General features: G+C 31.6%; 1 protein-coding gene across 2 annotated transcripts in view; it reads right to left on the bottom strand.

The window, feature by feature from the left end:
* Window positions 1–2,865: 2,865 nt before the first annotated feature.
* LOC127735559 (uncharacterized) overlaps window positions 2,866–27,427 on the bottom strand; it is a 50,327-nt gene continuing 25,765 nt past the window's right edge. For both annotated transcript variants that reach the window (XM_052245787.1, XM_052245786.1), the window contains exons 5-18: window positions 26,467–26,742; window positions 23,926–24,496; window positions 17,001–17,574; window positions 13,968–15,430; window positions 13,459–13,624; window positions 11,971–12,176; window positions 11,413–11,467; window positions 10,762–10,822; window positions 10,256–10,354; window positions 9,767–9,916; window positions 8,999–9,120; window positions 8,126–8,284; window positions 5,386–5,507; window positions 2,866–4,764 (exon numbers count right to left, since the gene is read on the bottom strand). In XM_052245787.1, the coding sequence (XP_052101747.1) occupies window positions 4,669–4,764; window positions 5,386–5,507; window positions 8,126–8,284; window positions 8,999–9,120; window positions 9,767–9,916; window positions 10,256–10,354; window positions 10,762–10,822; window positions 11,413–11,467; window positions 11,971–12,176; window positions 13,459–13,624; window positions 13,968–15,430; window positions 17,001–17,574; window positions 23,926–24,496; window positions 26,467–26,742 (4,120 nt within the window). In that variant the 3' untranslated portion in view covers window positions 2,866–4,668. The remainder of the gene's footprint in view (window positions 4,765–5,385; window positions 5,508–8,125; window positions 8,285–8,998; window positions 9,121–9,766; window positions 9,917–10,255; window positions 10,355–10,761; window positions 10,823–11,412; window positions 11,468–11,970; window positions 12,177–13,458; window positions 13,625–13,967; window positions 15,431–17,000; window positions 17,575–23,925; window positions 24,497–26,466; window positions 26,743–27,427) is intronic.

A 27,427-nucleotide genomic window follows, 5' to 3' on the forward strand; every position in this document is an offset into this window, starting at 1 on the left:
GTAGTTTTATAGTACGAATTTTTGGTTTAGTCTAAATAGTCGGTGAAGTGTATAGAAAATTGAATCAGCTGTTGGACTCATATACTCCGTATGCAGGTTATGATGGTGTATTGCTGTTGATTTGGGGAATATTTATTATTCTTTTCACATATCATATTGGCAATGAATCGACATGCACATACCAACTACTGTTGACCCAACATATATCCCAACAACGTATGGTTACTGAACAACAGAAAATCAAGTTAACTTGACCAGTACTGCATGAAAACAAGATTTGGCATTACCTGGATAATAAGGTCTTATTATAAAAAACATTCATGCAAATTTCTCATCTAGGAGGAGTTGGCGATAAAATGTTCAGATTATTTGCAAATTATTAATACTACAAAACAAGTTCCATTTTGCACCAAATTGACAACATTATTTTAGGTCCTTTTTGGTCATTTAGCTCTGCAACTACTTCGGTTCTTGTACATCCTTGGCTTTTAAATATTCTGCTCTGACTATTCCTATTGAAGGTGAATCCAAAAAAGCGCTTCGGACTCATGAAATTAATAAAGTATTGTTTTCAATTTTTTGGCTTCTTCACAAAGTCATTATTTTTAATAAACTGTGCAATAGCCGTGTAAAATGCATCTTTATAAGTAGGTTTGTATACTCAGTGAAGAAAGTATGGTATACATTTTAATTATATATTTCAATGGATTCTATCTGATTGGGATTTTTTTTCCTTTATTTATTTTATTTCAAAGTTAAGCTTTAGACTTCATTTCGGAATAATGTTGCTCATTGAATTGCATATCCAACATAGAACAGTGCATTAAAAACCAGAAAAGTCCTGAGGCAAGCATAGATAACAAGAACACAAATACATGCTGATAAATGGTGGTCGGATCACTGTGGCTGGATGAATGTCAAACATCAAGCAGCGTAATTGTGCAACACTATTCCAGACGAACATGTTTATGTTGATTGATTATAACATGTACTTGATAGACAATTGGGATACATTGCTAACATTCTCACTCACAAGATAAAAGAATAAAAAGAAGTCATGGCACTAAACAGTAAGTAAGCCCAAGACCATACCAGTCTTTTTGACTTACCGGTACTCCTCAATGCCACATACTTGTTGAATAAGCAGAAAATATCAATTTAAAGGTCTTTGATTTTACCTTAGAGGACTCACATGCACTACCTCCTGCATTTATGAATAAAATAAGCCAAAAACATGATATAGCTAGGATACATATAAAAGTTAAATCATTATATCAGATATGAATCACCTTTGCATTGCCTGCAACTGAAATCAAGATAGAGTTTAGAAATATAATAATAATTAAGCAGGTTATCAATATATATGAGGCCATTTCCAATTATATTAAAGACATTGGAAGAGTTTAATTTGGACCTTTAGTATAAATAGGTTAGAGTGTCATTTTACTTTTTTTACAAAACATATATATATGTGTCTACATGTCTGAAAATAGCTAGCTTATTTTCTAGATACCGATTTTTCCTTAGAAACTATAACATGTATATTCAGGACAATGACAATATATAATAAACTGTTAACACAGAGATATGTCTCGCCTATTTGTTATTTTGATAATGCAAATGTTGAAATTAAAATAGCAATACTTTAACATGTAAGTTATGCAAATATTCAAAGTCACTGAACCATGACTGAAGGTACAGGGCTAAACAATCTCCACGGAAATGAGATGTGCCAATGCTAATACAACTGCAAACCAAATACCATTGACTTTTCACAAGTCGTTCCCTTTAAACAACCTAAACACAAACATCAACTTGTAAACTATGTAAAAGTCGATGAACCATAATGAGGGGAGGGGGTTATATAATCTCCATGAAAATGAAACTTGCAAATTCCAAAACATTTGCATATCAAATATCATTGACTTAACATTAGAGGTTCATCTTAAACTGAACTAATCACAAACTAAAACATGTAAACTAAGCAAAAGTTTCAAAGTCAATAGACCATGACTGAGGTGTAGGGACCAAATATTCTCCATGGAAATAAGATGTGCTAATGCTTATACAAATGCATACCAATTATCATTGGCCTACCACTAACGGTTCCCCTTAAACTGACCTAATCACAAACTAATACATGTAAACTAAGCAAAGTTTCAAAGTCAATAGACCTTAACTGAGGGGGCGGGGCCAAATAATCATCATGGTAATGAGATGTGCCAATGCTAATACAACTGCATACCAAATATCACTAACCTACCACTAGTGGTTCACCATAAACTAGACCTAATCACAAACTAATACATTGTTGACACCACCGACGCCGCAAACAGCATACCTATGTCTCGCTTTTTGACTCCGTCAAGGCGAGACAAAAATACTCTGATACTTAGAACTCTGCAACCTTTTATTTTTTTTCAAAGAGCTACCCAATAAGTTAATAGTAAAACTTATCACTATTCCCTGACACAATATACTGACTGACTTCTGGCAAGTCTTTGCTTTTACTACAAAAGCAGCAAATATGTGTATCAATTTTAAAATCTTTGATCTAATTTAGCCTAGACTCAAACCAAGACCAAGCTGACACAGCAGTTACCAAAAAAATAAGTATCATCTTAAATTTACTATTGGTACACTTTAGTGAGTTTGTAAACATCCAGGCAATTATAGAAAAACGTGAAGCATAGAGTCAACTAAGCATGAGGTAGCATAAACATATTTTTGTTTAAATTACAAAAACTGATCAGTTATCAATTAACCAATACATAAGTAATAAGTAGAAGCAAGTTCTGATATTTTTTTGTGGTCATTAACATGTAAAAAAGAGCACTACCAATCAGCAGAATCTGAACTAATATATTATTAACATCTTTATTTGAGAATATATTTATATAATGTATATAATTCTACCAAAACATCAAAAAAATAATATTTAAATTATAAATGAGAAAGATAACATTATGATGGGTATACCACAATACATATAACAGAAGTAAAATATCAAAAATAAAATTAAACAATTAATAAGACAAAAAAATTAACGACAGATATACTTATTTCATAGATCATCAACACTTAACTAGTGCTGGAGTATTAAACAATAACAATTATGTTTGGGTTGTTATGTAGTTAAATGTTCAAGAAGGCCTGAGGACATTATATGTCATATATAAAGTAAGCGTCTCCCCACCCTATAATTCATCTCTTTAAACTTTAACTTTACAATCATTTCTTTAAAAGTCCTTACTCAAAAATGAAAGGTTACATTTAAAGAATGTATTATTTAGCTAAACTACAGGAGCACCAGGTCAATTTTGATTTCAAAAATGTTTCTTCAGAATTTTTTTATGTTATCTAACATTTCCAAATTCCCTCAGAGCATTTAAAAAGAAGCTAGGCAAATTTCCTGTGTTCTGTGTCTGACTGAAACACTTGAGTAAATGTGTAATAAATAAAGTATCATGAAAACTTAATGAATCATAGCATGTTTGAATAAATATGTTTGGTTTTGAAATCAAAATAATATACAAAATGTAACCATAGGGCATCATAAGTGTAAAAGAGGGAGGAAAGATACCAGAGGGACAGTCAAACTCATAGATCGAAAACAAACTGACAACGCCATGGCCAAAAATAAAAAGACAAACAGACAAATAATAGTACAGATGACACAACATAGAAAACTAAAAACTAAGCAACACGAACCCCACCAAAAACGGGGGTAATCTCAGGTGCTCCAGAAGGGTAAGCAGATCCTGCTCCACATGTGGCACCCGTTGTGTTGCTTATGTTTAACAAATCCGATAAATAGTCTAATTTGGTAGGTCACATTCGTAAAAAGGGAAGGCTATTGTAGTTAAGACATAAGGAACATATATCCGATATCATCTGTGAAACGGTTATTCCAGAACGGTCAACCAACTTGTGATGGCGTCCGTAAAATTTACGAAGGGATGATTTCAACTTCACCATTTGGAACTTTTGGTTTAATAGCTTCCTTGTGAGCAGCAATCCTCTATTAAGGAAATTATGATAGGAAATACAAGCCCGGGAATATTGTATCAATTGGGAGATATATACTCCGTATGCAGGCGCTGCTGGAATGTTGCTACATAGAAATGGAAAGGTTCACAATTTGGAAGCTGAAATCATCTCTTTTGTCGTAAAGTTTTGTTTTCAACCGACCCTCATTGTCAATTTCTAGATGTAAGTCAAGATATGAGGCAGACTTAACTGTATCTGTAGTATCCTTTATCTCTAGTTCGATGGGATAGATTCGTTCAACATAGTCACCAAATTTTGTATTATTTAGTGAGAGAACATCATCTATATAGCGGAACGTAAAGTTAAAGGATATTGCTAACTTCTTATCTTTCTTCCTAAGAAGTTCCTGTATGAAGTCAGCCTCATAATAATAAAGAAACAGGTCGGCAAGAAGAGGGGCACAATTGGTTCCCATTGGAATTCCGACAGTCTGTTGAAAAACACATCCTCCAAACGTAACAAATATGTTGTAAAGTAAATATGCACTAAATAAAAGCAAAAGTCAGCATCACAGATAAATAAGAAAAAGAAATAGTTCAAAACATATTGCACATTTCCAAGAATTTTTTCTTCATTTTATAACTGTCTATGACACAATTTACTTTGCTACTGATTGTATTAAAACAACCCAAAGAATTTCTTTTCTGTATTGATAAACACTTCTCCACAACTTAGCTTTAAAATGTTCCCAACTCCGGGTTTCTTCTGAAGCTCCTGTAAAAAAAAAGGACACATTTATATGTACATTGGTTACAACTTGTTGGTTTTGTATCTTTTATATCCTAGTCTTGTACAAATATCATTTTAAATTTCAACTAAAAGACAGGTTGATATTAAATGGGGCAAAATACCAGTCATGAATAGTGGTCAAGGAAATCAAAATTTGAATTCTGTATACCGAGAGCACAAGATCAAATAAACCTGGCCTCAAATAATTGTGCTTATTCAAAGCCAGAAATCAGATGTTTGAATACTTCTTTCTTTTCATTTGTACTTTATTTTGTATTGTCTACCTATTTTGCTTTTGAATTTATTTTTGACCTTGAAACTATTACCTTTCACACTTGGTGTTATCCTTAAATATGATTACCATAAATTTATCTCTTTAATTTTAGAATCAACAATACATGTATATAATTTAAATTTCTGACTGAAATATACTTTTTTCTCAGCAAATTTGGTATCAACAAATAAATAAAACAAGGAAAAGTATATCTAAAGTACTTTTACAGATGACAATAAATATGTGACATGAGAACAGATTGTCTAGGAAATTCAAATGAAACGATACAATTTTCAAGGTAAACCCTGTATCAACTTTGCTATTAAACCAACCTTCAGATTTTTCACCATATCAGCATACTTCTTCATCTTATCTTCCTCTTTATATTCTCCTTTCAAATCAAAACAGGAGATATCTAATGAGATCTGTATCTTCTGTAAGTGTTTAGAAGACTCTGAAATAGAATTGAATAATAAATCTCCACACTGACTATGACTTATACCATATTTCTCACTGCCTTGGTATTAAATTTTAAAAGAAATACTTTATGGTAGCCCATAATTCATTTGGCGACAAGTAGGCCATGTTTTCATGAACAAAAACCCCCAACTGAAGCATAAATAAATTGCTTCACTGAGCGCAGCTGGATACGACCGCAGATGTCCAACCCTGAAAAGTTGCGGCCAAAATGGACACATTATTCGCGCTTGATACAGGTCTGAATTTGGATTGTTATTAAATATTTGACACATAATAGGTTTCTGACACAGAATAAGTATAGTCAAAGAACTTAAAATTGGTTATATAATTTGAATTTATATTCAATTTTTTGCTTTTGTTCAATACACTATGCTGTTGCGAATTGCCCCCCCACCCCAAAAAAAATATTTGAAGAAATTTTCTTTTTAATTTCTGAAATCTGAAATGAGAAAAATTGTAGCCCCCCCCCCCCCCCCCCCCCCCCCTCCAATTTTTCAACTCCCCCTTTCCCTTATTCCAAAAATAATCTCAATTCAAATTCCTAATGGAGTTTGCAACCATAACTACTCATTTAAGGTGGTACCCAACAGGTGACACCAAAAATTTGCTGTCGTTTAATTTCTTTGATATTTTTTATGGTGAAACATAATGATATAACCTGCAAAATATCAAAAATTCTTGGAATTCTAACCAAGGGTTTCCGGACATTTTCAGTTTAAAACCCCCCTTAAATCAAAGATATAACCATACAAGGCTTAAAGAGTGGTTAATGGCTATTTTACTTTTTTGGGAGTAAAAAATAATAAAATTGCTTAACAATTAACATTATTTCGTTAGAGTGGAATCAGTTTCAGCTAATTAACCTGAAATTTAAGGCTATTTTAAAAGTTTTAGCCAAATCTTTAGCTGAAAATAGAATATTGTACAAGAAAAATACCTCAAATTGAAATGGCTAAAGATCCATTTTTTTAAAGAAATCAAAGATGTAGAAACATTGTGTCGTTTAATTTCCCTGAAAAAGTGCATATAATTCAAGGAACATTACTAGGTAACACTGTTTAAGATTTAGAATTTTTGAACCAAACAAAACCGACAACCAGCAAACTTTGTCATCCCCCCTTTTTTCCCTGAAAATGCCATTTTTAGTCTGTAAAAGTGCCTTTTTCTTAATAACTCTGTATTTATTTCATATAATTGTGACCAACTTATATGAATATTTACCTATTCCATTATATCACTTTAAACTTCATAATTTCCATACTTGCACTCATGTTCTGTACATTAAGGGAAAGCAGGGCGGTCATTAAGGGTCCAAAACAGACAACAGACACACTTTGTCATCCCCCGAAAATAATGCAATTTCAAGTCAATATAAGTGCGTTATTCTAAGAACTCTTTATCTGTATTTCTTATAAATGTGACCAACTTTTTATAATAGTAACTTATTTCATTGGATATATAGCAGTTTGACAAACACTAATTTTGATCATTGAGAAGCTTAATATTTACCTACCAATAGAACGTAATTAAAACGTTCAACTGATTTTTACGGAGTTATCTCCCTGTAGTGTTATGTACCACCTTAAATACATCATAAAATATTAAAATATTAAATGACATACAGTCATGGTTAAAATTAATATTAATTAATAGTAACTTCTAAAAATAAATTTACAGCTAATCATCTCAAGACAATCATCATTTCTTAATACATAATTTACAAGCAGTGTAAGGGAGGTAATCAAACATATATACAACAGTATTCCTTAAATGGATTGGATTACGTCCCTTACACTGCTTTTAAATTGTCTAAATTGTCCTTTAACCATAAAAACCCTTGTTTTTCCCCCCTTTTTTGCCCCTTATTGCTAAATGGTTTGAGCCATAACCCCCATAACCATCCCTTTGTTGTATGGAAACTTGTGGTATAATTTCAGAGAGATTCATACACTTAAACACAAGTTATTGTCTGGAAACTGCAAAAATGCTTATCTGGGCCCCTTTTTTGGCCCCTAATTCCTAAACCTTTGGGACCATAACCCCCAAAATCAATCCCAACCTTCCTTTTGTGGTTATAAACCTTGTGTTAAAATTTTATTGATTTCTATTTACTTATACTACAGTTATTATCCGGAAACCATCTGTCTTCGGACGACGCTGACGACGCTGACGACGACGACGACGACAACGTGATACCAATATACGACCAAAAAATTTTAATTTTTGTGGTCGTATAAAAATCATGGGTAAATGATCTGAAAATATACTTACTTGCTGTTCAATGTGAGCCAAGGCTCCGTGTTGTACTTTGACCTATAATTGTTTACTTTTTACACATTGTGACTTGGATGGATAGTTGTCTCATTGGCACTCATACCACATCTTCTTATTTATATTTACCTATTGATCAATGAAAGATAATTTTTGGGGTACCAGTATTTATTTTTTTATTCTCTTTTATCTTTATAAATAAACATTCAATAACTATAGAGGGGAACTGGTATTTGTAGCTGTGCAACATAAACAGTTTCACCATTTGAATACTCAATTTAATACATTTTAACAGATTACAGAAAACAAAGAGAAACTTACTGTATAATTGTAGGATTGCCTTTGCTTCTACTGGAGTGAAATTGAAATAGATTTGCTGTAAATTATGTAACCCTAGCCTACATACAGCAACCATTGTATCCTCTGTTACTGTTATACCATAATGCATCTCTAACTTAGTCAACCTTTGACAACTCTTAGCTAAAATGTAAAATGTTAAATTTTGTTTGGCAAAGGTTAAAAGCAATAGCTGTGGATTCATTTATTTTTATGGGTTCCACTTTTCATCGATTAAGGAAATATTGTTAGATTTCATGGATATACAAAAGTCTGCACACAAGCCTTTAGAAAATTTGTACTTCATTGAATATTTAAATTCGAGGTTCACCTGTCCCAACGAAATCCACGTAAAGTGATATCCCACAAATAATAACTGCATTGACTCATAGGCTGCTCTAACAAAGGCACAGATACATGTATTAAGCAATTTTCTCCAACATTTGCATAAGAATACAGTTAATACTACTAATTTATCTTTATATACTTTTTAAAGTAAATTGGAGATACCTTAAAAATAAAATTGAGAATGGAAATGGGGAATGTGTCTAAGAGACAACCACCCGACTATAGAGCAGACAACAGCCGGAGGCCACCAATGGGTCTTCAATGCAGCGAGAAACTCCCGCACCCGGAGGCGTCCTTCAGCTGGCCCCTAAACAAATATGTATACTAGTTCAGTGATAATGGACGTCATACTAAACTCCAATAATAATGGAGATACCTTGAATACTTCAAATATGTACTATGATGCATCATCATTATACACATTTTGCAAATAAGTATCCATCAACTCACTATTTTGCATAACATATTCTTGGGTTGCTGTACTAATGAACAATGTAACTTTATTTTTACCTATCAACACAAGTCCATTCATATCAATTTCTGTTCCACAAACACAGAGAGTCTGTAAATCTTGACAGAACTGTGAAATCACTTGTAAACATTTGTTGTTAAACTTCACACCTACTGCTGAACTGAAATATGATTGATCTTATTAGATAACATATTCAGAATCAGATAACATATTCAATAATTATTTTTTAATTGAAAATATAATTGGTTACTTCTCACAGATGTTGTGCTCCAAAATTAACTTCAGGATAAGTTAATACAGATCAAGCAATATACTATTCTGTTTCAATTTCTCCTTCACTGATCTTTGTTTGTATTTTGTGACAGATGGACAATAATTTTTAGGTGTTAATATAAATTGATGGAATATTTAATAAAAATAACAAAGATTTTTAATTTAACTGAAATGAGGTAAATTTATTAATATTGAATTGAGATCTCAAAATACTTGATAAAACCTATCACATTTTCATGTGCTTGTCCCAAGACAGTAACCAGTAGTTGTCTGGTGTCTCATCATTATTTGCAGAGTTAGCTTTGGATTCAGATCTTTGTTTAAAAGATCACATCATTTTTTGTCGTTGGGTAGCTGTCGCATTGTTATGTATACCCCATATCTCCTTTTATTCATAATACACAAAGCATGATATTTTCCATTTCCTTTTTCCTATGTTTTTGTTTTCGTGGCAAGATTTTAAAAATTAAAACATGACAATGCTCCTTGTTAACTACTATATACATACTAAACTTAATAAACTTTTGTCTTACCTAGGATCAGTAAGAGTTATGTTTAGATATGAGATGTCGCGACAACCAGCTCCTAATGCCCAGATAACATCAGCTCCAGGTAAATCTGTATTACAGATATATGTAACTTTTCTGACAACACGGCTATAACAACTGACCAACCACAAACCTCTGCATTAAAATATAATCTATATATAAGATTGATTGATTGATATTTTCATAACAAAGTACTCCACACAATACACTATATATTTAGACAAATACAACAATAATAAATATTTTTGTAAAAACAGACACAAAATTGATATTATCTGAGAAGGGAATATTATAATAGCATTATGGAAAAAAAACTTTTAAAAGTACTTTTAAACATCAACATGATCAATGTACAAAAAAGACCTGCTTTAGGATTGATATATTAAAAATTCTTATAACATAAAAAAAAGGTGAAAAATTTATTCACTAGAATTTGAATGATCATGAATTCAAAGTAAACAAATTTAATCTTACTTATCTGTGATGATATTCTCACAGTGTATAATGGTGGCTGTTTTCAGTGTTGACTCAGATACTTGTAACAACTTCTCAAGTCCTGGTTCTAAGACAGCCCTGTAATGATACACATATTTTTTTTTCTTATACATCTTATTCCTGTCCTTTACCAAAACAAAATGTTACCCCAAAAAGTAAGATTTGACTGTTGCCAATTCATTTTTTAAATGAGAATTTGAAACACCCATTTACTTGAATAGTTTGTTTATGCTTTTCATATTTTGTATAAGTTTGTGCAGTAATTTGTAAGCAGAGTCAATTCAGTAAATAATGAGGTATGGTCAATTTCTTCTTTATTCACTTCACTATGACAGAAAATGGTAGGCAGGTATACATACAGATAAACAAAGTGACAGACAGACAAGTAGACACTGACATGAAAACATAATCCCCCCAACTATCATAGGCGGAGCATTTTCAATCTTTTACTTTTAAGTATTTTTATTGAGTAAAATGTGAAATACCTTGTCCTATTATTGTAGTCTTCTTGAGTCTCAAACTCTTTCTTTTCTCTTGTCTTTAGACCTATATAACAACACATATTTGTTTAACTTGTCAATTAAAGTATTAATTTATAAATCAACACAAATAAAACACTGGAATAAAAGACATAATAATTGATTTTTAAATTACTTGTGCTCAATTATTCTTTATGTTAATCCAGTTTTAAGGATTAATAAACTGTTGCCACAGCAATATGTCTAGCCTTTATGTAATTTTGACAGTATCATGAAATTGTTGAAATGAAAATGGCAATACTTTAACATGTAAACTATGCAAGCATTCAAAGAATGAACTATAACTGAATGTGCAGGCCAAAAAACCTCTATGGAAATGAGAAATGCTAATGTAAATACCAAATGTCAATGACTTCTCATAAGGGATTCCCTTTTAATTGGCCTCATCACAAACTTTGATAAGATGGAAACAGCACACATAAGTCTCCCTTTTTAACTTCAATGACAATGATAAGGCAAATGTTTTACTGTAAAATGCAGAACAATTGACAAAGTATAAAAAAAAAATAGTAAAAAGGTAACAAACCTATAACAAACATATTTACTTCAAATTCTTATTTCTCATACATATCAATATACACTTATCTAATTTCTTACCATCCAAATGCAAAGTTTCCATACTTGTACACCACTTAGCAATATTCAGTAAAAACTGAAAAAAAATGTTTACATGAGAAGGCATCAAAAATATATATGGAGATTAAAAAAATCTCAAAGTTTCTATAAATACTACATTACTTATCCGAAGATTGGTAATTTACATCAGTAATAATGTTAAAAATTCAGGAGTTTTATGTCTCAACACTTGATGATCCCTTGTTTGAAAATGTGTAAAGATTTCTTACCCTAATGAGATTTTCGAAAATGAGTAGAACAAACGTTAAAGCATAAAAATATATGATAGGAAAGAAAACCCTAAAACCAACATAGCTTATGTTAGACATGAATAAACTGTTTAATGAGTAATCAAAACGTACTGGTATAAAACAAATATCAATATATACTTTTATATGAGTTTGACATTTCTTAGTGTCCATTTTAGTTTGATAGTGAGTCATTTTTTCAAATTTATTTATCTTGGATATTTCTAAGCAACTTATCTTCTTAAGTTAAGTGAATGTAAAAATTTCTCAGCATATATTATTCCTAACTAACCTCTAAAGAACACTTTTGGTTCTTCAAATAAACATGTTTCCATAGCGATGGATGTCTGCTGATTTTCTTCCATTCCCTACATACTAAAGCTACTTGTATTAAACTTGAAGTGTCCAGGAAACTGAATATACGACACAGAGCCTGGCGTCTCTTTCTAGTTATCTCCCTTTGAGAATACTGAGAGAGTCTCTCCGACAAAACAGAATCTACAATTATAATAATTTTTTTTACATATTTTACTATCTCCAGTAGAAGCTGCTAACAGAAGCAAAAATCTATGATGAATTATTACTATTGTTAGTGTCTCTTTTGTGGATTGTTCATCCATATTTCAAGTCAGCAGTTAAGTACTTTGGGCTTGCTATCAGTAATAGAAAGCATTGTTTGATACAGTATACATGATATTTGTTTCGTCTGTACTTTTGTTTTAATCTATTATATAGCTATTCTAAATCTAAGAGCTTCTCCTTATTTCATTTTCCTTTGTTATTCTACTGAGATTAAAGAATAGAAGGGAGAGTTGAGATCTCAAAAATTACTTTAACCCTACACACTGCTAATGTACCTGTCTCAAACCAAATACCTTGTCAGTTGTTGCCTATGTCTTCATTTATTTATTCACAACATTACTAGACTAGAAGTGCTTTTCAGCTATAAATACATGTATTGTATAATGTTGAATATGGAAGACCATGTGTTGATTGTCAATGGGTTTTTATATACCTATTTACACTTTTGGTATTTAGCTGAATTGTGTATCAGAATGACCTTAGATCTGTCTCCGAATAACCATTTGACTTCAAGCAACAATCAATTTTTAATTAAAATGTCAAATTTTGTGATGTCAAATTTTACAGGAATTTGTGTGATTTTAAGTAATAGCGGACAAATTTGCATACAAGTGTAAATATGTCTATTGTGTCCCTGGCATGCTGTAGCATTTATGCATACTATACATATCTCCTTTTATCCTATCAATTAATTTGTATGACTACAGAAGTATATTAGCAGAATGATCACATTTCTAATGACTATTTTTTAGAAAAAAATGCATCCTCTTAGATCAGGCACGGATCCAGGGGTTGATGTTTAGGGGACCCAATAATGACTCTAACCTTTTTTAAGGTATTCATACATTTCTGAAGCAGATGTCTATTTCCCTATGTTGTGTGTGTGTGTGTGTGTATCCTTTTTGTGAATAGTTGTAATATTGAAACACCATTGCCTTATATTCTTTACTTGAAAATAATCCTAAGGAGAGTATTGAATTCTGAACACTGGATATGAATGTTTTTTAATACCTGATGCACTTATAAGAATGCATGTTAATGATTACTAGTATTTTTCATTTGAATATATTTCATTTATTTTAAAAATTTTCATTTGAAATTATCCTTGGAACACCTATTTCTTCTTCAAAAATAATCAATATAATGTAATCTATGAAGCCATCCACTTTTTTAAGATGATGAAATCTACTACACTGACCTTGTGATGATGACCTTGACAGAGAAAATCCGTCCATACTGGACACTGACTGTGGATATTCATCTTCTATTTCTGTATCTGGCTGTGCAAAAAATGTTTTATCTATTGATTCTGGGGTCAATGTTTCCTCTACCATCATAATATTTCCTATATCAGTTTCATCTACCTGTTAACAAAAATTAATCTGGAATATTCGTTTGCAAATTAATATAATAAGATAATATATATCAATAATAAAACTATTCCAGCTGATTTAAAGCTAATTTCCTTGATTCTGTGTTTTGTAGTGTAAATAATATTTTAGGCTCCTTAAATAATGTCTTTAAATTTACCAATATTAATGAGCTGATAAAACGGTAAAAAACCTATAATTATAATGGTCACTACAGTGATTGTACTAATAATTTCTCCTTTATTTCAAAAGGCATATGTATTCAATATAATATCCTAATGAAATATTCTATGTTTTAAGCTGCTTTGGTGCTATCATATGTAAGACATAACATTACCTGTTCCAGAATATTTTGTCCAGTAGTCCTCCCAACGTCTACAGATAACTGTCTACTTAAGCTTTTCCTCCTATCACCAACCATCATTACCTCCTCATTGGGAGGCAGAACATCTTCTTCATTAACTGCATCACCTTCAGTATCACTGAAAACTGTCAAACTCTCATTTCTACCAAATATTTTATTACTACACACACTGTCTGTGCTCTTGTCATAAATTACAGAATCAACTTCTTCTTCTGTATGAGCTTCTACATTTTCAAAATCTTCTAAAATTTGTGGAGACAAAGTCAGTGATTCAACTGCATTATTGAATTCTTTTCCTTGATTATCAGAATTCTGATGGAAATGGCCTACTGTATTATGTAATGGGTTGACAATTGTAGCAGGTTGTGTCGCTTTCATTAAATTATCATCATGTCCTGATTCCTTTTTCATTCCACAAATTAAATCATCTGAGTTATTTGTCTCATCAGGGGAAAGGTTTATTAAATCATTTTTAGAACCAATATCTCTTGAGGTCAAAGGTTTAGTTTTTCCAGAATCATTGGAATCAAACTCCTCAAAAACAACTGGACTTTTTAAAACAGGACTTACAGAGTTTTTCAAAGATTTATTGTCAGGTTTACAATTAAATAGTAAATTATCCCCTCCTTCTGCTATGGATGAATACATAGAGTTTGAACTTAAACTATTTTCATTTAAACTTTCCTGTTTTAATTCTTCAAACAAATCTCTTTGCTTTTTATTATTTTCAAATTTATTCACGTCTGATAGACTTTGTTCCATAGCTAGTGCATTCTTTTGTGTTTTCTTGTTTTGTAGAGGTTCCTGTCCATTCTTATCCTCAAAAGAATTTTCCATTCTACTGTTTGGAAGTATTCTGGAATGTGAGATAGAATTTTCTGAAGAAGATGCCATTAAACTGCTATCATCCATCCTGTGGCTAGTGTTACTTGTAGATAGCGAATCAGATTCCATATATTCCTTGTCAATCATCCAAGTTTGGGTAGAACCGTCTGTGGTTTCTAGCTCTGGTTTCACATTGCCATAATTTCGGAAGGGAGCTTGAGAATTCAAACTTTGTTCATCAGAGCATTTGTTAAAAGATTTATGTATATTATCATCATGTTCTGATCTTTCTTTTTCTAATCTGTATCTCAAAGTATCATTTGTCAATTCAGCTTGACTTCCTGACTCCTTCAAAAATGGTAGTTTCATGATCTTTTTAATGTTTTCAGAAAACAATTTTCGTTCTTCAATGAACCTATCTGACAATTTCAGTCTAGTAGTACTCTGAGACGGGTAACCAGTTTGTTTTGGGGAACCATGTTTGTTATTTCCTAATGGAACCCTTTCCATGCCTGAAATGTTGTGTTTGCTGGGTGTATCTGATTCCCAGAGTATTCCATTTTCATCTATTATCTTTTGGAATGAAGAATTATTTTCACTTTGAATTGTATCTGGAATATTAAAATTCAACAAGTTATTTACATTGTGAAACATACAGAACTGATAGGTTACATATTCCAATAGTCCAATTAAATAAATGCAGTACAAACTTTCTATTTTTATTCACATAGTCACATCAAGTGTCAAGAATTAAATCTGAGTTACTATTTAGAAAGACTGGTATCCTCACAGTCCTTTATCTGTTTAGTCCTTAAACAGAAATATAAATCAGGTATTAACCAACATTTTTTGCCATTATTTTCAATCACTACATGTATACTGCATACTTATTGTCATTGAACAAATAATGATTCAGTCATCAAAGCTGTTTGTTACTTGACGTTAGCTACATTATATCCCTGCATACAATTTATCTTTAATAGGGCTTGTGCACTGATTGATACTTTAGTCTGGGAGAACATAATTTATTTATTATTTGTAATTGGCTTTGAACTAGCTTTCAGTAACTGTGGGTTCTCTTAAATCAGTACTTTGTGTATACATATTATATTTATGTTAGTTGTGTTTTGAGTAATTTAATTAATATTGAATGGAATCAAATTTAACAAAAAAGAAGATTTATTGTTAAATTTGATTCAAAATGAATTTCATTTCAAATTTACATAACTCCTGTAAAAATAATAGATCAGCGCTGATTTTTCAATTTGTCGGAGACATTGCTAATATGATCCTTTGATATAAATTTCATAAATATCTGGCAAGAATTGTACACTTTAGATCGCTTATAATGCAACTGTCCCTATAATTTATGTTTCCAAGGACATACAACTCCTTTAAACACAATTGAGCATCACTGATTTTCACACTTTTCCGAGACAGTGCTGACATAAACCTTGGATATACATTTCACAAATATCTGGCAGGAATTGTTCCCTTGGAGAGCACTTACAATGCAATTTTCCATATAATTTTATTTCCTAAATAATATTCCTTTTAAGATAATTGATCAGCACTAATTTTCGAACTTGTCAAAGACATTGGCATTTATAAGGATGGACGGTCAAATGGACGCCTGGAACTCTATGTCCCCCGCAACAATTTGTGTAAGAGACAAAGATGTATTCTTGATTTCAATAATATGAAAAATAAGGGAGTATCCTGATTTGATTTTGCAGCAAAACTCAATTAGTCTCAATAAAATAACAACGTAAAAAATGAAGAAATTAATCATGATGTTATCATGTTTTTTGTCATTCATCACTTCAGCTTGAATGATAAGGACAGCAAAAAAATAAATGTTATGATCTCATAGATTTCATATTATTGAAACAGAAAAAAATCTGTGGAAAGAATTTTGAGAAACAGCAATTTAGTGAAAGAACGTTTTCACTGCTTTTCAAGACATTCTGTATATTTCATATCTTTTTAATTGATTGTATCTTTGAAAGTATAAATCCCATGTATATATATTTTTTCGATATTCAGATGCAGTTCACTTGGTTCTAAATGCATACAAAATTGGATATAAATCTGAAATAATGCCCAATTACATTTACTTTGCCTTAAATGAATTCAGGTATAATCAGCCATAAGAAAAGCGATTTTGAATTAATATCTTACCATCAGTAATAGACAAAATATCTGACAAAGAGTTATCTCCTCCTTGTCCAGGTAATTTTTGTCTGTCTGAACTAGACAATGATAAACCAGCTTTGTACTGTCTTCTTGGAAGAGCTTGTCTGTCTGAACTAGATAAATACTGGTCAGAATAACTGCCTGGTGGACATGGCTTAGAGCTTCTAGAAGCTGACTGTTCATAGCTGTTGTCTTTAATATACAGTCCAGAAGATCCTGATGACTGTATTGGATAAACTTTTGGCAGGTTAAGTCTACCAGAACTAGATAGAGACTGTTCAAAATGTCTGTCTGGCAGGTAGTGCCTACCAGAACTGAATTCTGATTGCTCAGGATACCTGTCTGGTAGGTTGTTTCTAGCAGAACTAGACAATGACTGTTCTGGCTCTTCAACATGCATATACTGGCTAGCTGAATGGGGCATGGATCTGTAAGGCAAGTTTGTGGCTGGTAGGTCATGATACTCAGAGATAGGTAAGGACTGGCTAGAATTCTGTTGTGATTGGTAAGATTCAAATGGTTGAACAGGATGTTGATTTTTCATTGGATATTTAGCCACCTGCAAATATAATCTCTTTAATAAAATATACAATAATATCTTTATTACTGTGGATTAAATTAATTTTGTGGGTAGCAATTTTTGTGGATTGAGGAAAAATTGTTATATGGCGGATATATGATATTGTGGTTTTGCACACTGCATACAAGCATATAGAAATTACATATATGTTAAACATTTTAATTTGTGATTCGCCGTTACCAATGAAATACACAAAAATTGGTATCCCACGAATAATAATGAATCCACAGTATATCGTCTTGTACTTATAATTGTTGTATGATCTGATGATATAATATAATTCTACAATGTTTTTATTTTTTCAAAGAATGCGCGAGTTAAGTATCATATATTGTTTACTATAGGATTTGAGGATGGCACAACAGCATCAGTGAGAGATTGTTGGACAAGTTTAAACCTACCAATGATGGTTTTGAGAATTTTAATTAACATACATGAGCAGAAATGCTTCAAGAGGTAGACAAGGATCACATGAATACTTCGAATGGGTTCTCAGAAATAAATTGATGTAGGGGGAGAAAACTTTGACATAAAATCTTCGGAGATTGGGAAACTAATTTGAACTGGATATTTTAGTGGAAAGAACAATGAACAAAAGGAGTAATGTTCCAGTGCTAAGTACATGTAGAAAGGAGAACCCAACCATGTGTCTAAAATGTTTAAATGTTACAGCTTTATTCTTGAAGACATGATCTGACTAACTATACAAGGAATCAAACCTTACAATATTAATAGGCCAATGTGCTATAATTGTGTTCCTCCTGGGAGTAATTGGTCACCTGAGCATAATCAGATAAACAACAGGATCCAAAGAGCCTGTATAGCTAGCCTGATAAAGATATGCCATTTTGATATTAATTTTTCACCTTTATTGCAATCTAGTATTGCTGATTATTTTTGCAGCCCATAGTTTGAACCTATCTATTATAGTTTTTAAGATAATTGGCAAAAACACAACAATTAGTCAAAAATCAACATTGTTTTAAGGGCAATAACTTCTATTAGGACTCATCCAATGATTTCACTCATATTGGTTTTTTCGTATATCCTGTATTACTGATCATTATTGCTATTACAGTTTTTAATCTACCCGGTATCTTTGACAGTTCTTGAAGTAAGTGGCAAAAACACTCAAAATACATAAAAAATTGACAATAGTTTTGGTCATAAACTAAGGCTTTTTTGTAGAACCTATATTGTTGATCAATTTTCAGAATATTTGGAAGTCATTTGATAATTCTGGTGAGAATAAGGAGTAGATGAATCCTGACATACTGAGTATGTTTGCTCCTGTCAGATTTTCATTATCTAATATGATTTCAATATCTAATATGATTTTCAATACCCTGTATATTAAACAATTAAATCATTTTACCCTTGTGTTCTATTTTGAGCCATGGTGGCCATGTTTGTTGTCTGATCAAATAAAAAAAACTTCATTATACTAGATACCATAAGAATTTTCCCTAATTTTAGTTAAAATTGGTTTAGTAGTTTGAAAATTTTATGCCTTAATAAGTTGGCCACCACTTTCTTTTGTAAAATTTGAACAGATTTATCAGAAGGCAATATGGAGAAAATGTAATAAGTAAAAGTCAAAGCAGAAACATTGATTACTTGGTTGATGACAATACACCAGTAGTAGTTTAGACCAATAGAAGACGAAGTATATTTTTTGGATGTCAAATTAACCAAGAAAACTTACACATGTTTTCTCTTGTATTTTTCTTAGAGATAAATAGATATTAAACTAGAAACTCCAGGAGCCTGTATCCCTCACCAGAAATTTTTGCATTAATTTGATTACAGCCAGATTATTTGTGTTAAATGCAAACTGTGCAGGCCATAATCTTGTCTTGTTGTTCATTTTTGCTGGAAGGTTCTGTATATCCATTATAGTTTAAAGATAAAAAGCGAATATACTCTTCTGGTTTAAAAATATTTTACCAAATATCATTCAATATACAACAGAAACATCTAAAACTTGAAATTTTAAAGATTATACTATCAAAAAAATAAGTGTTGTTTTAAGTGTATTTAAAATTTTCAGAAAAAAATCCTTTTAAAATCAAGGGCAGATATATATTTATTCTGAATTTTAAAGGACAATTTGTGTTTTTTTTATTTTTCAAGAAAATAAGGCCTGTGACCCCTATTTTCATTTGATATTTCGAAAGTATTTATGAAAAGCAATTTTCTCATTGAATTTTAACCAATTCTATTGTTTAATATTTCCTCAATAAGGAAAAATTAAGTTTCCCCTATTTACAAATGATTTAACCCATACAGAATAACTGTTAATTTCAATGTATTTTAGCGAAAAAACAAGGTCCCTGACACCCAGTATTTATATTGGAATTTGAAAGAACATTGAACCAGAAGTCTTTTACAGAAGTTTAAGAAAAATCTATCGTCAAACATTTAGACACCCCAGCTACCTTATGGGTAATAACACCTATATCGAGCAGACTGGAGATTTCGGTCACTTAATTTTATTAGATGCAACAAAAGGAATCAATTAAAAATTACATTCATATTGACTTATTGGTAGATCTTGTATTGATTATTATTTTTTCTATTCAATGTTCCAGGACTGGAACATTTTGAAAAAAAAAAGATCTCATTTTTCTGGTGTTTTTTGCATTTAGTTTCTCTCTATAGATGTCTTTCAAATTAATGCATTTTCATGTACATTTTCAATGTCACAGTAAATGTTGATTGTTCAATAATATCATTTACAGCAATTGACCTTCAGGTCAACTAGCATAACTCATTCATAATAAAATGCTTCGCTGGGGCGCAGCTTGATACGACCGCAGAGGTCGAACCCTGAACAGTTGGGGCAAGTATGGACACAACATTCAAGCTTGATACAGCTCTGAATTTGGATTGTTATTAAATATTTGACACAGCATAGGTTTCTGACACAGAAAGAATGTGGTCTAAGAACTTGAATTTTTTGAATTTACCTATTATGGTCCAATGTCCAAAATCAAAATACATGGTTAGATTCAGCATATCAAAGAACCCCATATATTCAATTTTTGTTAAAATCAAACAAAGTTTAATTTTGGACCCCAACTTGGACAAACTTGAAAACTGGGCCCATAATCAAAAATCTAAACACATGTTTAGATTCAGCATATCAAAGAACCCCAAGAATTCAATTTTTGCTAAAATCAAACTAAGTTTAATTTTGGACCCTTTGGACCTTAATGTAGACCAATTTAAAAAACGGGACTTAAAATTAAAAATTTAAATACACGGTTAGATTTGGAATATCAAAAAACCCCAATAATTCAATTTTTGATGAAATCAAACAAAGTTTAATTTTGGACCCTTTTGACCTCAATATGAACCAATTTGATAGCGGGGCCCACAAATAAAAAATCTAAGTTCATGGTTAGATTCAGCATATCAAAGAACCCCATATATTCAATTTTTGTTGAAATCAAAAAAAATATAATTTTGGACCCCAACTTGGACCAACTTGAAAACTGGGCCCATAATCAAAAATCTAAACACATGTTTAGATTCAGCATATCAAGGAACCCCAAGAATTCAATTTTTGTTAAAATCAAACTAAGTTTAATTTTGGACCCTTTGGACCTCAATGAAGACCAATTTAAAAAACGGGACCCAAATTAAAAATCTAAAAACACGGTTAGATTTGGCATATCAAAGAACCCCAATAATTCAATTTTCGATGAAATCAAACAAAGTTTAATTTTGGACCCTTTTGACCTCAATATGAACCAATTTGATAGCGGGGCCTACAAATAAAAAATCTAAATACATGGTTAGATTCAGCATATCAAAGAACCTCATATATTCAATTTTTGTTGAAATCAAACAAAAGTTTAATTTTGGACCCCAATTTGGACCAACTTGAAAACTGGGTCCATAATCAAAAATCTAAATACATGTTTAGATTCAGCATATCAAAGAACCCCATATATTAAATTTTTGTTGAAATCAAACAAAGTTTAAATACTGGAACCTATCTTGGACCAACTTGAAAACTGGGCCCATAATCAAAAATCTAAACACATGTTTAGATTCAGCAAATCAAAGAACCCCAAGAATTCAATTTTTGTTAAAATCAAACTAAGTTTAATTTGGACCCTTTGGACCTCAATGTAGACCAATTTAAAAAACAGGACCCAAAATTAAAAACCTAAATACACGGTTAGATTTGGAATATCAAAGAACCCCAATAATTCAATTTTAGATGAAATCAAACAAAGTTTAATTTTGGACCCTTTTGACCTCAATATGAACCAATTAGATAACGGGGTCCACAAATAAAAAATCTAAATACATGGTTAGATTCAGCATATCAAAGAACCCCATATATTCAATTTTTGTTGAAATCAAACAAAGTTTAATTTTGGACCCCAATTTGGACCAACTTGAAAACTGGGCCAAAAATCAAAAATCTAAATACATGTTTAGATTCAGCATATCAAAGAACCTCATATATTCAATTTTTGCTAAAATCAAACAAAGTTTAATTTTGGACCCTTTGGACATTAATGTAGACCAATTTGAAAACTGGACCCAAAATTAAAAATCTAAATACACTGTTAGATTCGGCATAACAAATAAATAAATGTGATCAAAGATTTTACAAATCTAATGCGCCATACTGTGCAATTAAAGATTACTTCTTGAAATTTTTCAATATTTGAAATTTGAAAAAAAAATAATATTTGAAGAATAATTCTTTTTAATTTCTGAAATCTGAAATGAGAAAAAATTGGCCCCCCACAATTTCTTTTTATCCCCCCCCCCCCCCTTTTTCCCCAAAAAAAATTCTTTCCCTCAAGATATGGTCATAATCTCAATTCAAATTTCCAATGGAGTTGGCAACCATAATTACCCATTTAAATTTACCATAGTGCTAACTTAATCTATTTTATAATAGAATTAATAAAAATATAGTGTCAAATCTTTCATATGGATTTTTTTGTAAAAAAAAAAGATGAAAACATTTGCAGATATTTTTACTGGTCTTCCTTTATAAATATGCATTTCTTTAAACATAATTTAAAAGCAGTGTAAGGGAAGTAACCAAAACATTGTATTTGGATTACCTCCCTTACACTGTTTTAGATTATCTTTATTGTTCATTAACCATTACTTTATACATAATTTAAAAGCAGTGTAAGGGAGATAATTTCAATGATGTATTTGATTTATCTCCCTTACACTGCTTTAAATTATGTTTTGTACTAAAGTATTTGTCCATTAACCAGGACAACCTTGTTTTTCCCCCTTTTTTGCCCCTAATTCCTAAACGGTTTGAGCCATAACCCCCCAAAGCAAATCCTAACCATCCCTTTGTGGTACGGAAACTTGTAGTATAATTTCAGAGAGATCCATACACCGTTCCACAGTTATTGTCTGGAAACTAGAAAATGCTCATTTTTGGCCCCTTTTTGGCCCCTAATTCCTTAACTGTTGGTACCATAACCCCCAAAATCAATCCCAACCTTCCTTTTGTGGTATTTAACCTTATGGTCAAATTTCAAAAAGATCCATTCACTTAAACTAAAGTTAGAGTGCGAAAACCAATATGTATTCGGACGACGACGCCGGACGACGACGACGACGACGACGAAGAACGACGCCAACGTCATACCAATATACGACCACAAAATTTTTTTGCGGTCGTATAAAAACAACTTGCAATTGGTCTATCTACTATAGTTTCCATAGAAAAGACAAAAAAACTGAGTAAATAAGTCATTCAAGTTGAATAGTTTTGACCAGGACTTATCTGTAGATGTTGTCTAGTTGTTTATTTTTTTGTTCAAAGTATCTCCCTATCTATCGCAGTTTCAAGATTAAAGCCAACACATGAAAAATGGGTAAAAGGACTGAAGAGAAGAAGAATGTTTCAGTAGTTTAAGACAATAGGCAGACTTACACATGACAGATGATGACAATGAATGCTAAATAATGGCAATAGCTCACATGGCTCTTTTGGCCAGGTCAGCAAATAAAAACTAATACCATATCTCCAAAATAAAATAAACATGCTGGGTTCAATTCTTAGTTTAAAAGATAGCAACAAAAAATTAAAAACAATTCAAAAGCCCATGCTTACCGCAAAAAAGAAATAAAACTAAGGTTGTAAAACAACATGCTGTAAAACTAAGTCTGACTTCCATTGGATAGAACGGTGGTTACAAATCGGTGATCTGCATGCTATAAAACTAAGTCTGACCACCAGTGATTAAAACCAAAATTGTGCTGAGCTTCTAAACTTTACTCCTCCGAATAAAACCAAAGTTGTAAATTATCATGCCGTATACTTTGAATAACCTCAAATGTATGTTCTGTGTCTTTTTTGTATGGACTATTTATTAGATTCTCAGTGGCATCTTTCTTGTCCAAATACTGATTACGGTTGTTTGGTCCTAATCGATTTTGATGTGACAGAAAGTAGGATGGATCTTTTTCATTCCTATCTTGATTTGATCTTGTTAATTTGTTTCCAGATGCATTTTGCTCTAAAGTCTGATAGTTTTGGTGAGTGTTTGTTTCATACAACTTAGGAATAATTCCAGAAACTCTAGGATTTTGCATATGACCTTTGTCAATATCGTAAGGTGTACAATATTTGTAATCATACATTTTCGGATGAGTATCAAATTTTCCAACTCCATCTGGTGAAAAATGTCCTTCCTTACTAAATTTTGTGCGCAAATTTATATCATTTAAGCAATCTGCATGTCCTTGAATGGTGGACACACCCTTTCTTCGAGGAGAAGCTATTCTGCTGTCATGGTAACCAGAATCAGATAGTGAAGGGCTATATGGCACTGTATTGTCTAAAGGTTTAAATCTTGTGTTTCTGGGATAACCACTCTTGATTTTTGTAACTGGAACTTGTCTGAAATAAAACATTTATAAGATGGTATATGAACACAAGTACTGCATTAATTATTTGAAGAGTCAAAGAGTATGATTTCATACTAAAATTTTCTTTCATTGCAAACCAACAAATTAAATTTAATGTTTTTGAACTACAGCTATTTCCCCTTGACTGTATACTGGAACTAGAGGCTCTAAAGAGCCTGTGTCGCTCACCTTGGTCATGTTGGTCTATGTGCATATTAAACAAAGGACACAGATGGATTCATGACAAAATTGTGTTTTGGTGATGGTGATGTGTTTGTAGATCTTACTTTACTGAACATTCTTGCTCCTTTCTATTATCTCTATCTATAATGAACTTGGCCCGGTAGTTACAGTGGAAAATATTTTGTAAAAATTTACAAAAATTTACAAAATTTATGAAAATTGTAAAAAATTGACTATAAAGGGCAATAACTCCTTAAAGGGTCAATTGACAATTTTGGTCATGTTGACTTATTTGTAGATCTAACTTTGCTGTACATTATTGCCGTTTACAGTTTATCTCTATCTATAATAATATTCAAGATAATAACCAAAAGCTGCAAAATTTTCTTAAAATTACCAATTCAGGGGCAGCAACCCAACAACGTGTTGCCTGATTGGTCCGAAAATTTCAGGGCAGATAGATCTTGACCTAATGAACAATTTTATCCTCATCAGATTTGCTCTAAATGCTTTGGTTTCAGAGATATGAGCCAAAAACTGCATTTTACCCTATGTATTATTTTTTAGCCATGTCGGCCATCTTGGTTCGCGGGCGGGGTCATCGGACACATTTTTTAAACTAGATACCCTAATGATGGTTGTGGACAAGTTTGGTTAAATGTGTCTTAGTAGTTTCAGAGGAGAAGATTTTTGTAAAAAATTACAAAAATTTACGAAAAATGGTTAAAAATTGACTATAAAGGGCAATAACTCCTTAAGGGGTCAACTGACCATTTTGGTCAAGTTGACTTATTTGTAGATCTTACTTTGCTGAACATTATTGCTGTTACAGTTTATCTTTTTCTATAATAATATTCAAGATAATAACCAAAAACGGCAAAATTTCCTTAAAATTACCAATTCAGGGGCAGCAACCCAACAACGGGTTGCCTGATTGGTCTGAAAATTTCAGGGCAGATAGATCTTGACCTTATGAACAATTTTATCCTCATCAGATTTGCTCTAAATGCTTTGGTTTCAGAGATATGAGCCAAAAACCGCATTTTACCCTATGTACTATTTTTTAGCCATGTCGGCCATCTTGGTTCGCGGGCAGGGTCATCGGACCCATTTTTTAAACTAGATAACCTAATGATGATTGTGGACAAGTTTGGTTAAATTTGTCTAAGTAGTTTCAGAGGAGAAGATTTTTGTAAAAGATTACAAAAATTTACGAAAAATGGTTAAAAATTTACTATAAAGGGCAATAACTCCTTAAGGGGTCAACTGACCATTTTGGTCAAGTTGACTTATTTGTAGATCTTACTTTGCTGAACATTATTGCTGTTTACAGTTTATCTCTATCTATAATAATATTCAAGATAATAACCAAAAACGGCAAAATTTCCTTAAAATTACCAATTCAGGGGCAGCAACCCAACAACGGGTTGTCTGATTCATCTGAAAATTTCAGGGCAGATAGATCTTGACCTGATACACAATTTTACCCCATGTCAGATTTGCTCTAAATGCTTTGGTTTCAGAGATATAAGCCAAAATCTACATTTTACCCCTATGTTTCCAAGTATAGATGAATATGCTGATTTCATTCAGATCATGAATAAAACTTGCTTTAACCATAAACCAAAATACGCAGGAGTTTAATACTATTTCAAAATGTAATTTCCCATTCTTTTTTTTCTCTGATCGTTGCTTGTTGGTGGTATCTTAATTTATGATTTTTGTAGAAAATAAAAAAAAAAATTTCTGATACGATGTATTAAAAATTTAAAATACTACCTTTGTATTGGAGAAGCTTTTCTATGTGTATCAGTAAAATCATCTGACATTTCATCATCAGAATCCAAATCTTCAACAGTTGATTCTAAACCATTATTCATCCTTCCTTCCTTCCTTTCATTCGAATCTGAGATGTTATTTTTCAAATGCTGAAGTTCTTTTTCAGCCTTATCAGCCCTATCTATCAAATCACTTATAAACTTTTCTAATTTTTCTCTGGCTATTGCTTCTTTCTCTGCTGTTGTGGTTAAAAATGTTTTCAATGACTGCAGCTCTCTGAAAATAAGACAAATTTATATATATATATAGTTTAAAGTTGGAAAGAGGGTTTATTTTTGGTAATTTTGCAATTAATATAAAATTGCAAAGGTATACCCTGTGTTAATTTGATCTTTATGGAAGATCAGAATTAGGGACATAAAACAATCAAACCTCTCAAAAAGATTCAATTTAGAAAATTCTGAATTTTAATCTTTGTAAAAACAACCCACTTTACAGTATGGAATGTACATGTTAATATCAAGCACTATTTTTATAGATGACATTGGCACTGTGAATGACTTTAAACAACAACTCAGCAATGCCACAAGAAAAATAGAAACTGCATCTGTAATGTCACTTTTATACTCAACAACCATTCACATTACAAGTTATAACTGGAGGTTCTAAAGAGCCTGTGTCGCTCACCTAAGTCTATGTGCATATTAAACAATGGATGGACTCTCTCCAACATTGTAAACAAAATCTTTTTTTTTTTTTTGTATTGCTCATCATTTTGTCTGTTTAGTTTCTCTCTATCCTTTTTTTTCTCAAAACACAAAAGAGGGTTGAAAAAAATCATCATTTAAGGGTAATCACTCCTATGAAGAGTGACAGCCTACTAACTATATCGACAAAATTTGACTTGCTGACCATTTTTGTTATTTAAAGTTCCTATTTATCTATTATAATTTTTATCATA

Source organism: Mytilus californianus, unplaced genomic scaffold (genome assembly GCF_021869535.1).
Source record: "Mytilus californianus isolate M0D057914Y unplaced genomic scaffold, xbMytCali1.0.p SCAF_3, whole genome shotgun sequence".
Taxonomy (NCBI): Eukaryota; Metazoa; Mollusca; class Bivalvia; order Mytilida; family Mytilidae; genus Mytilus; species Mytilus californianus.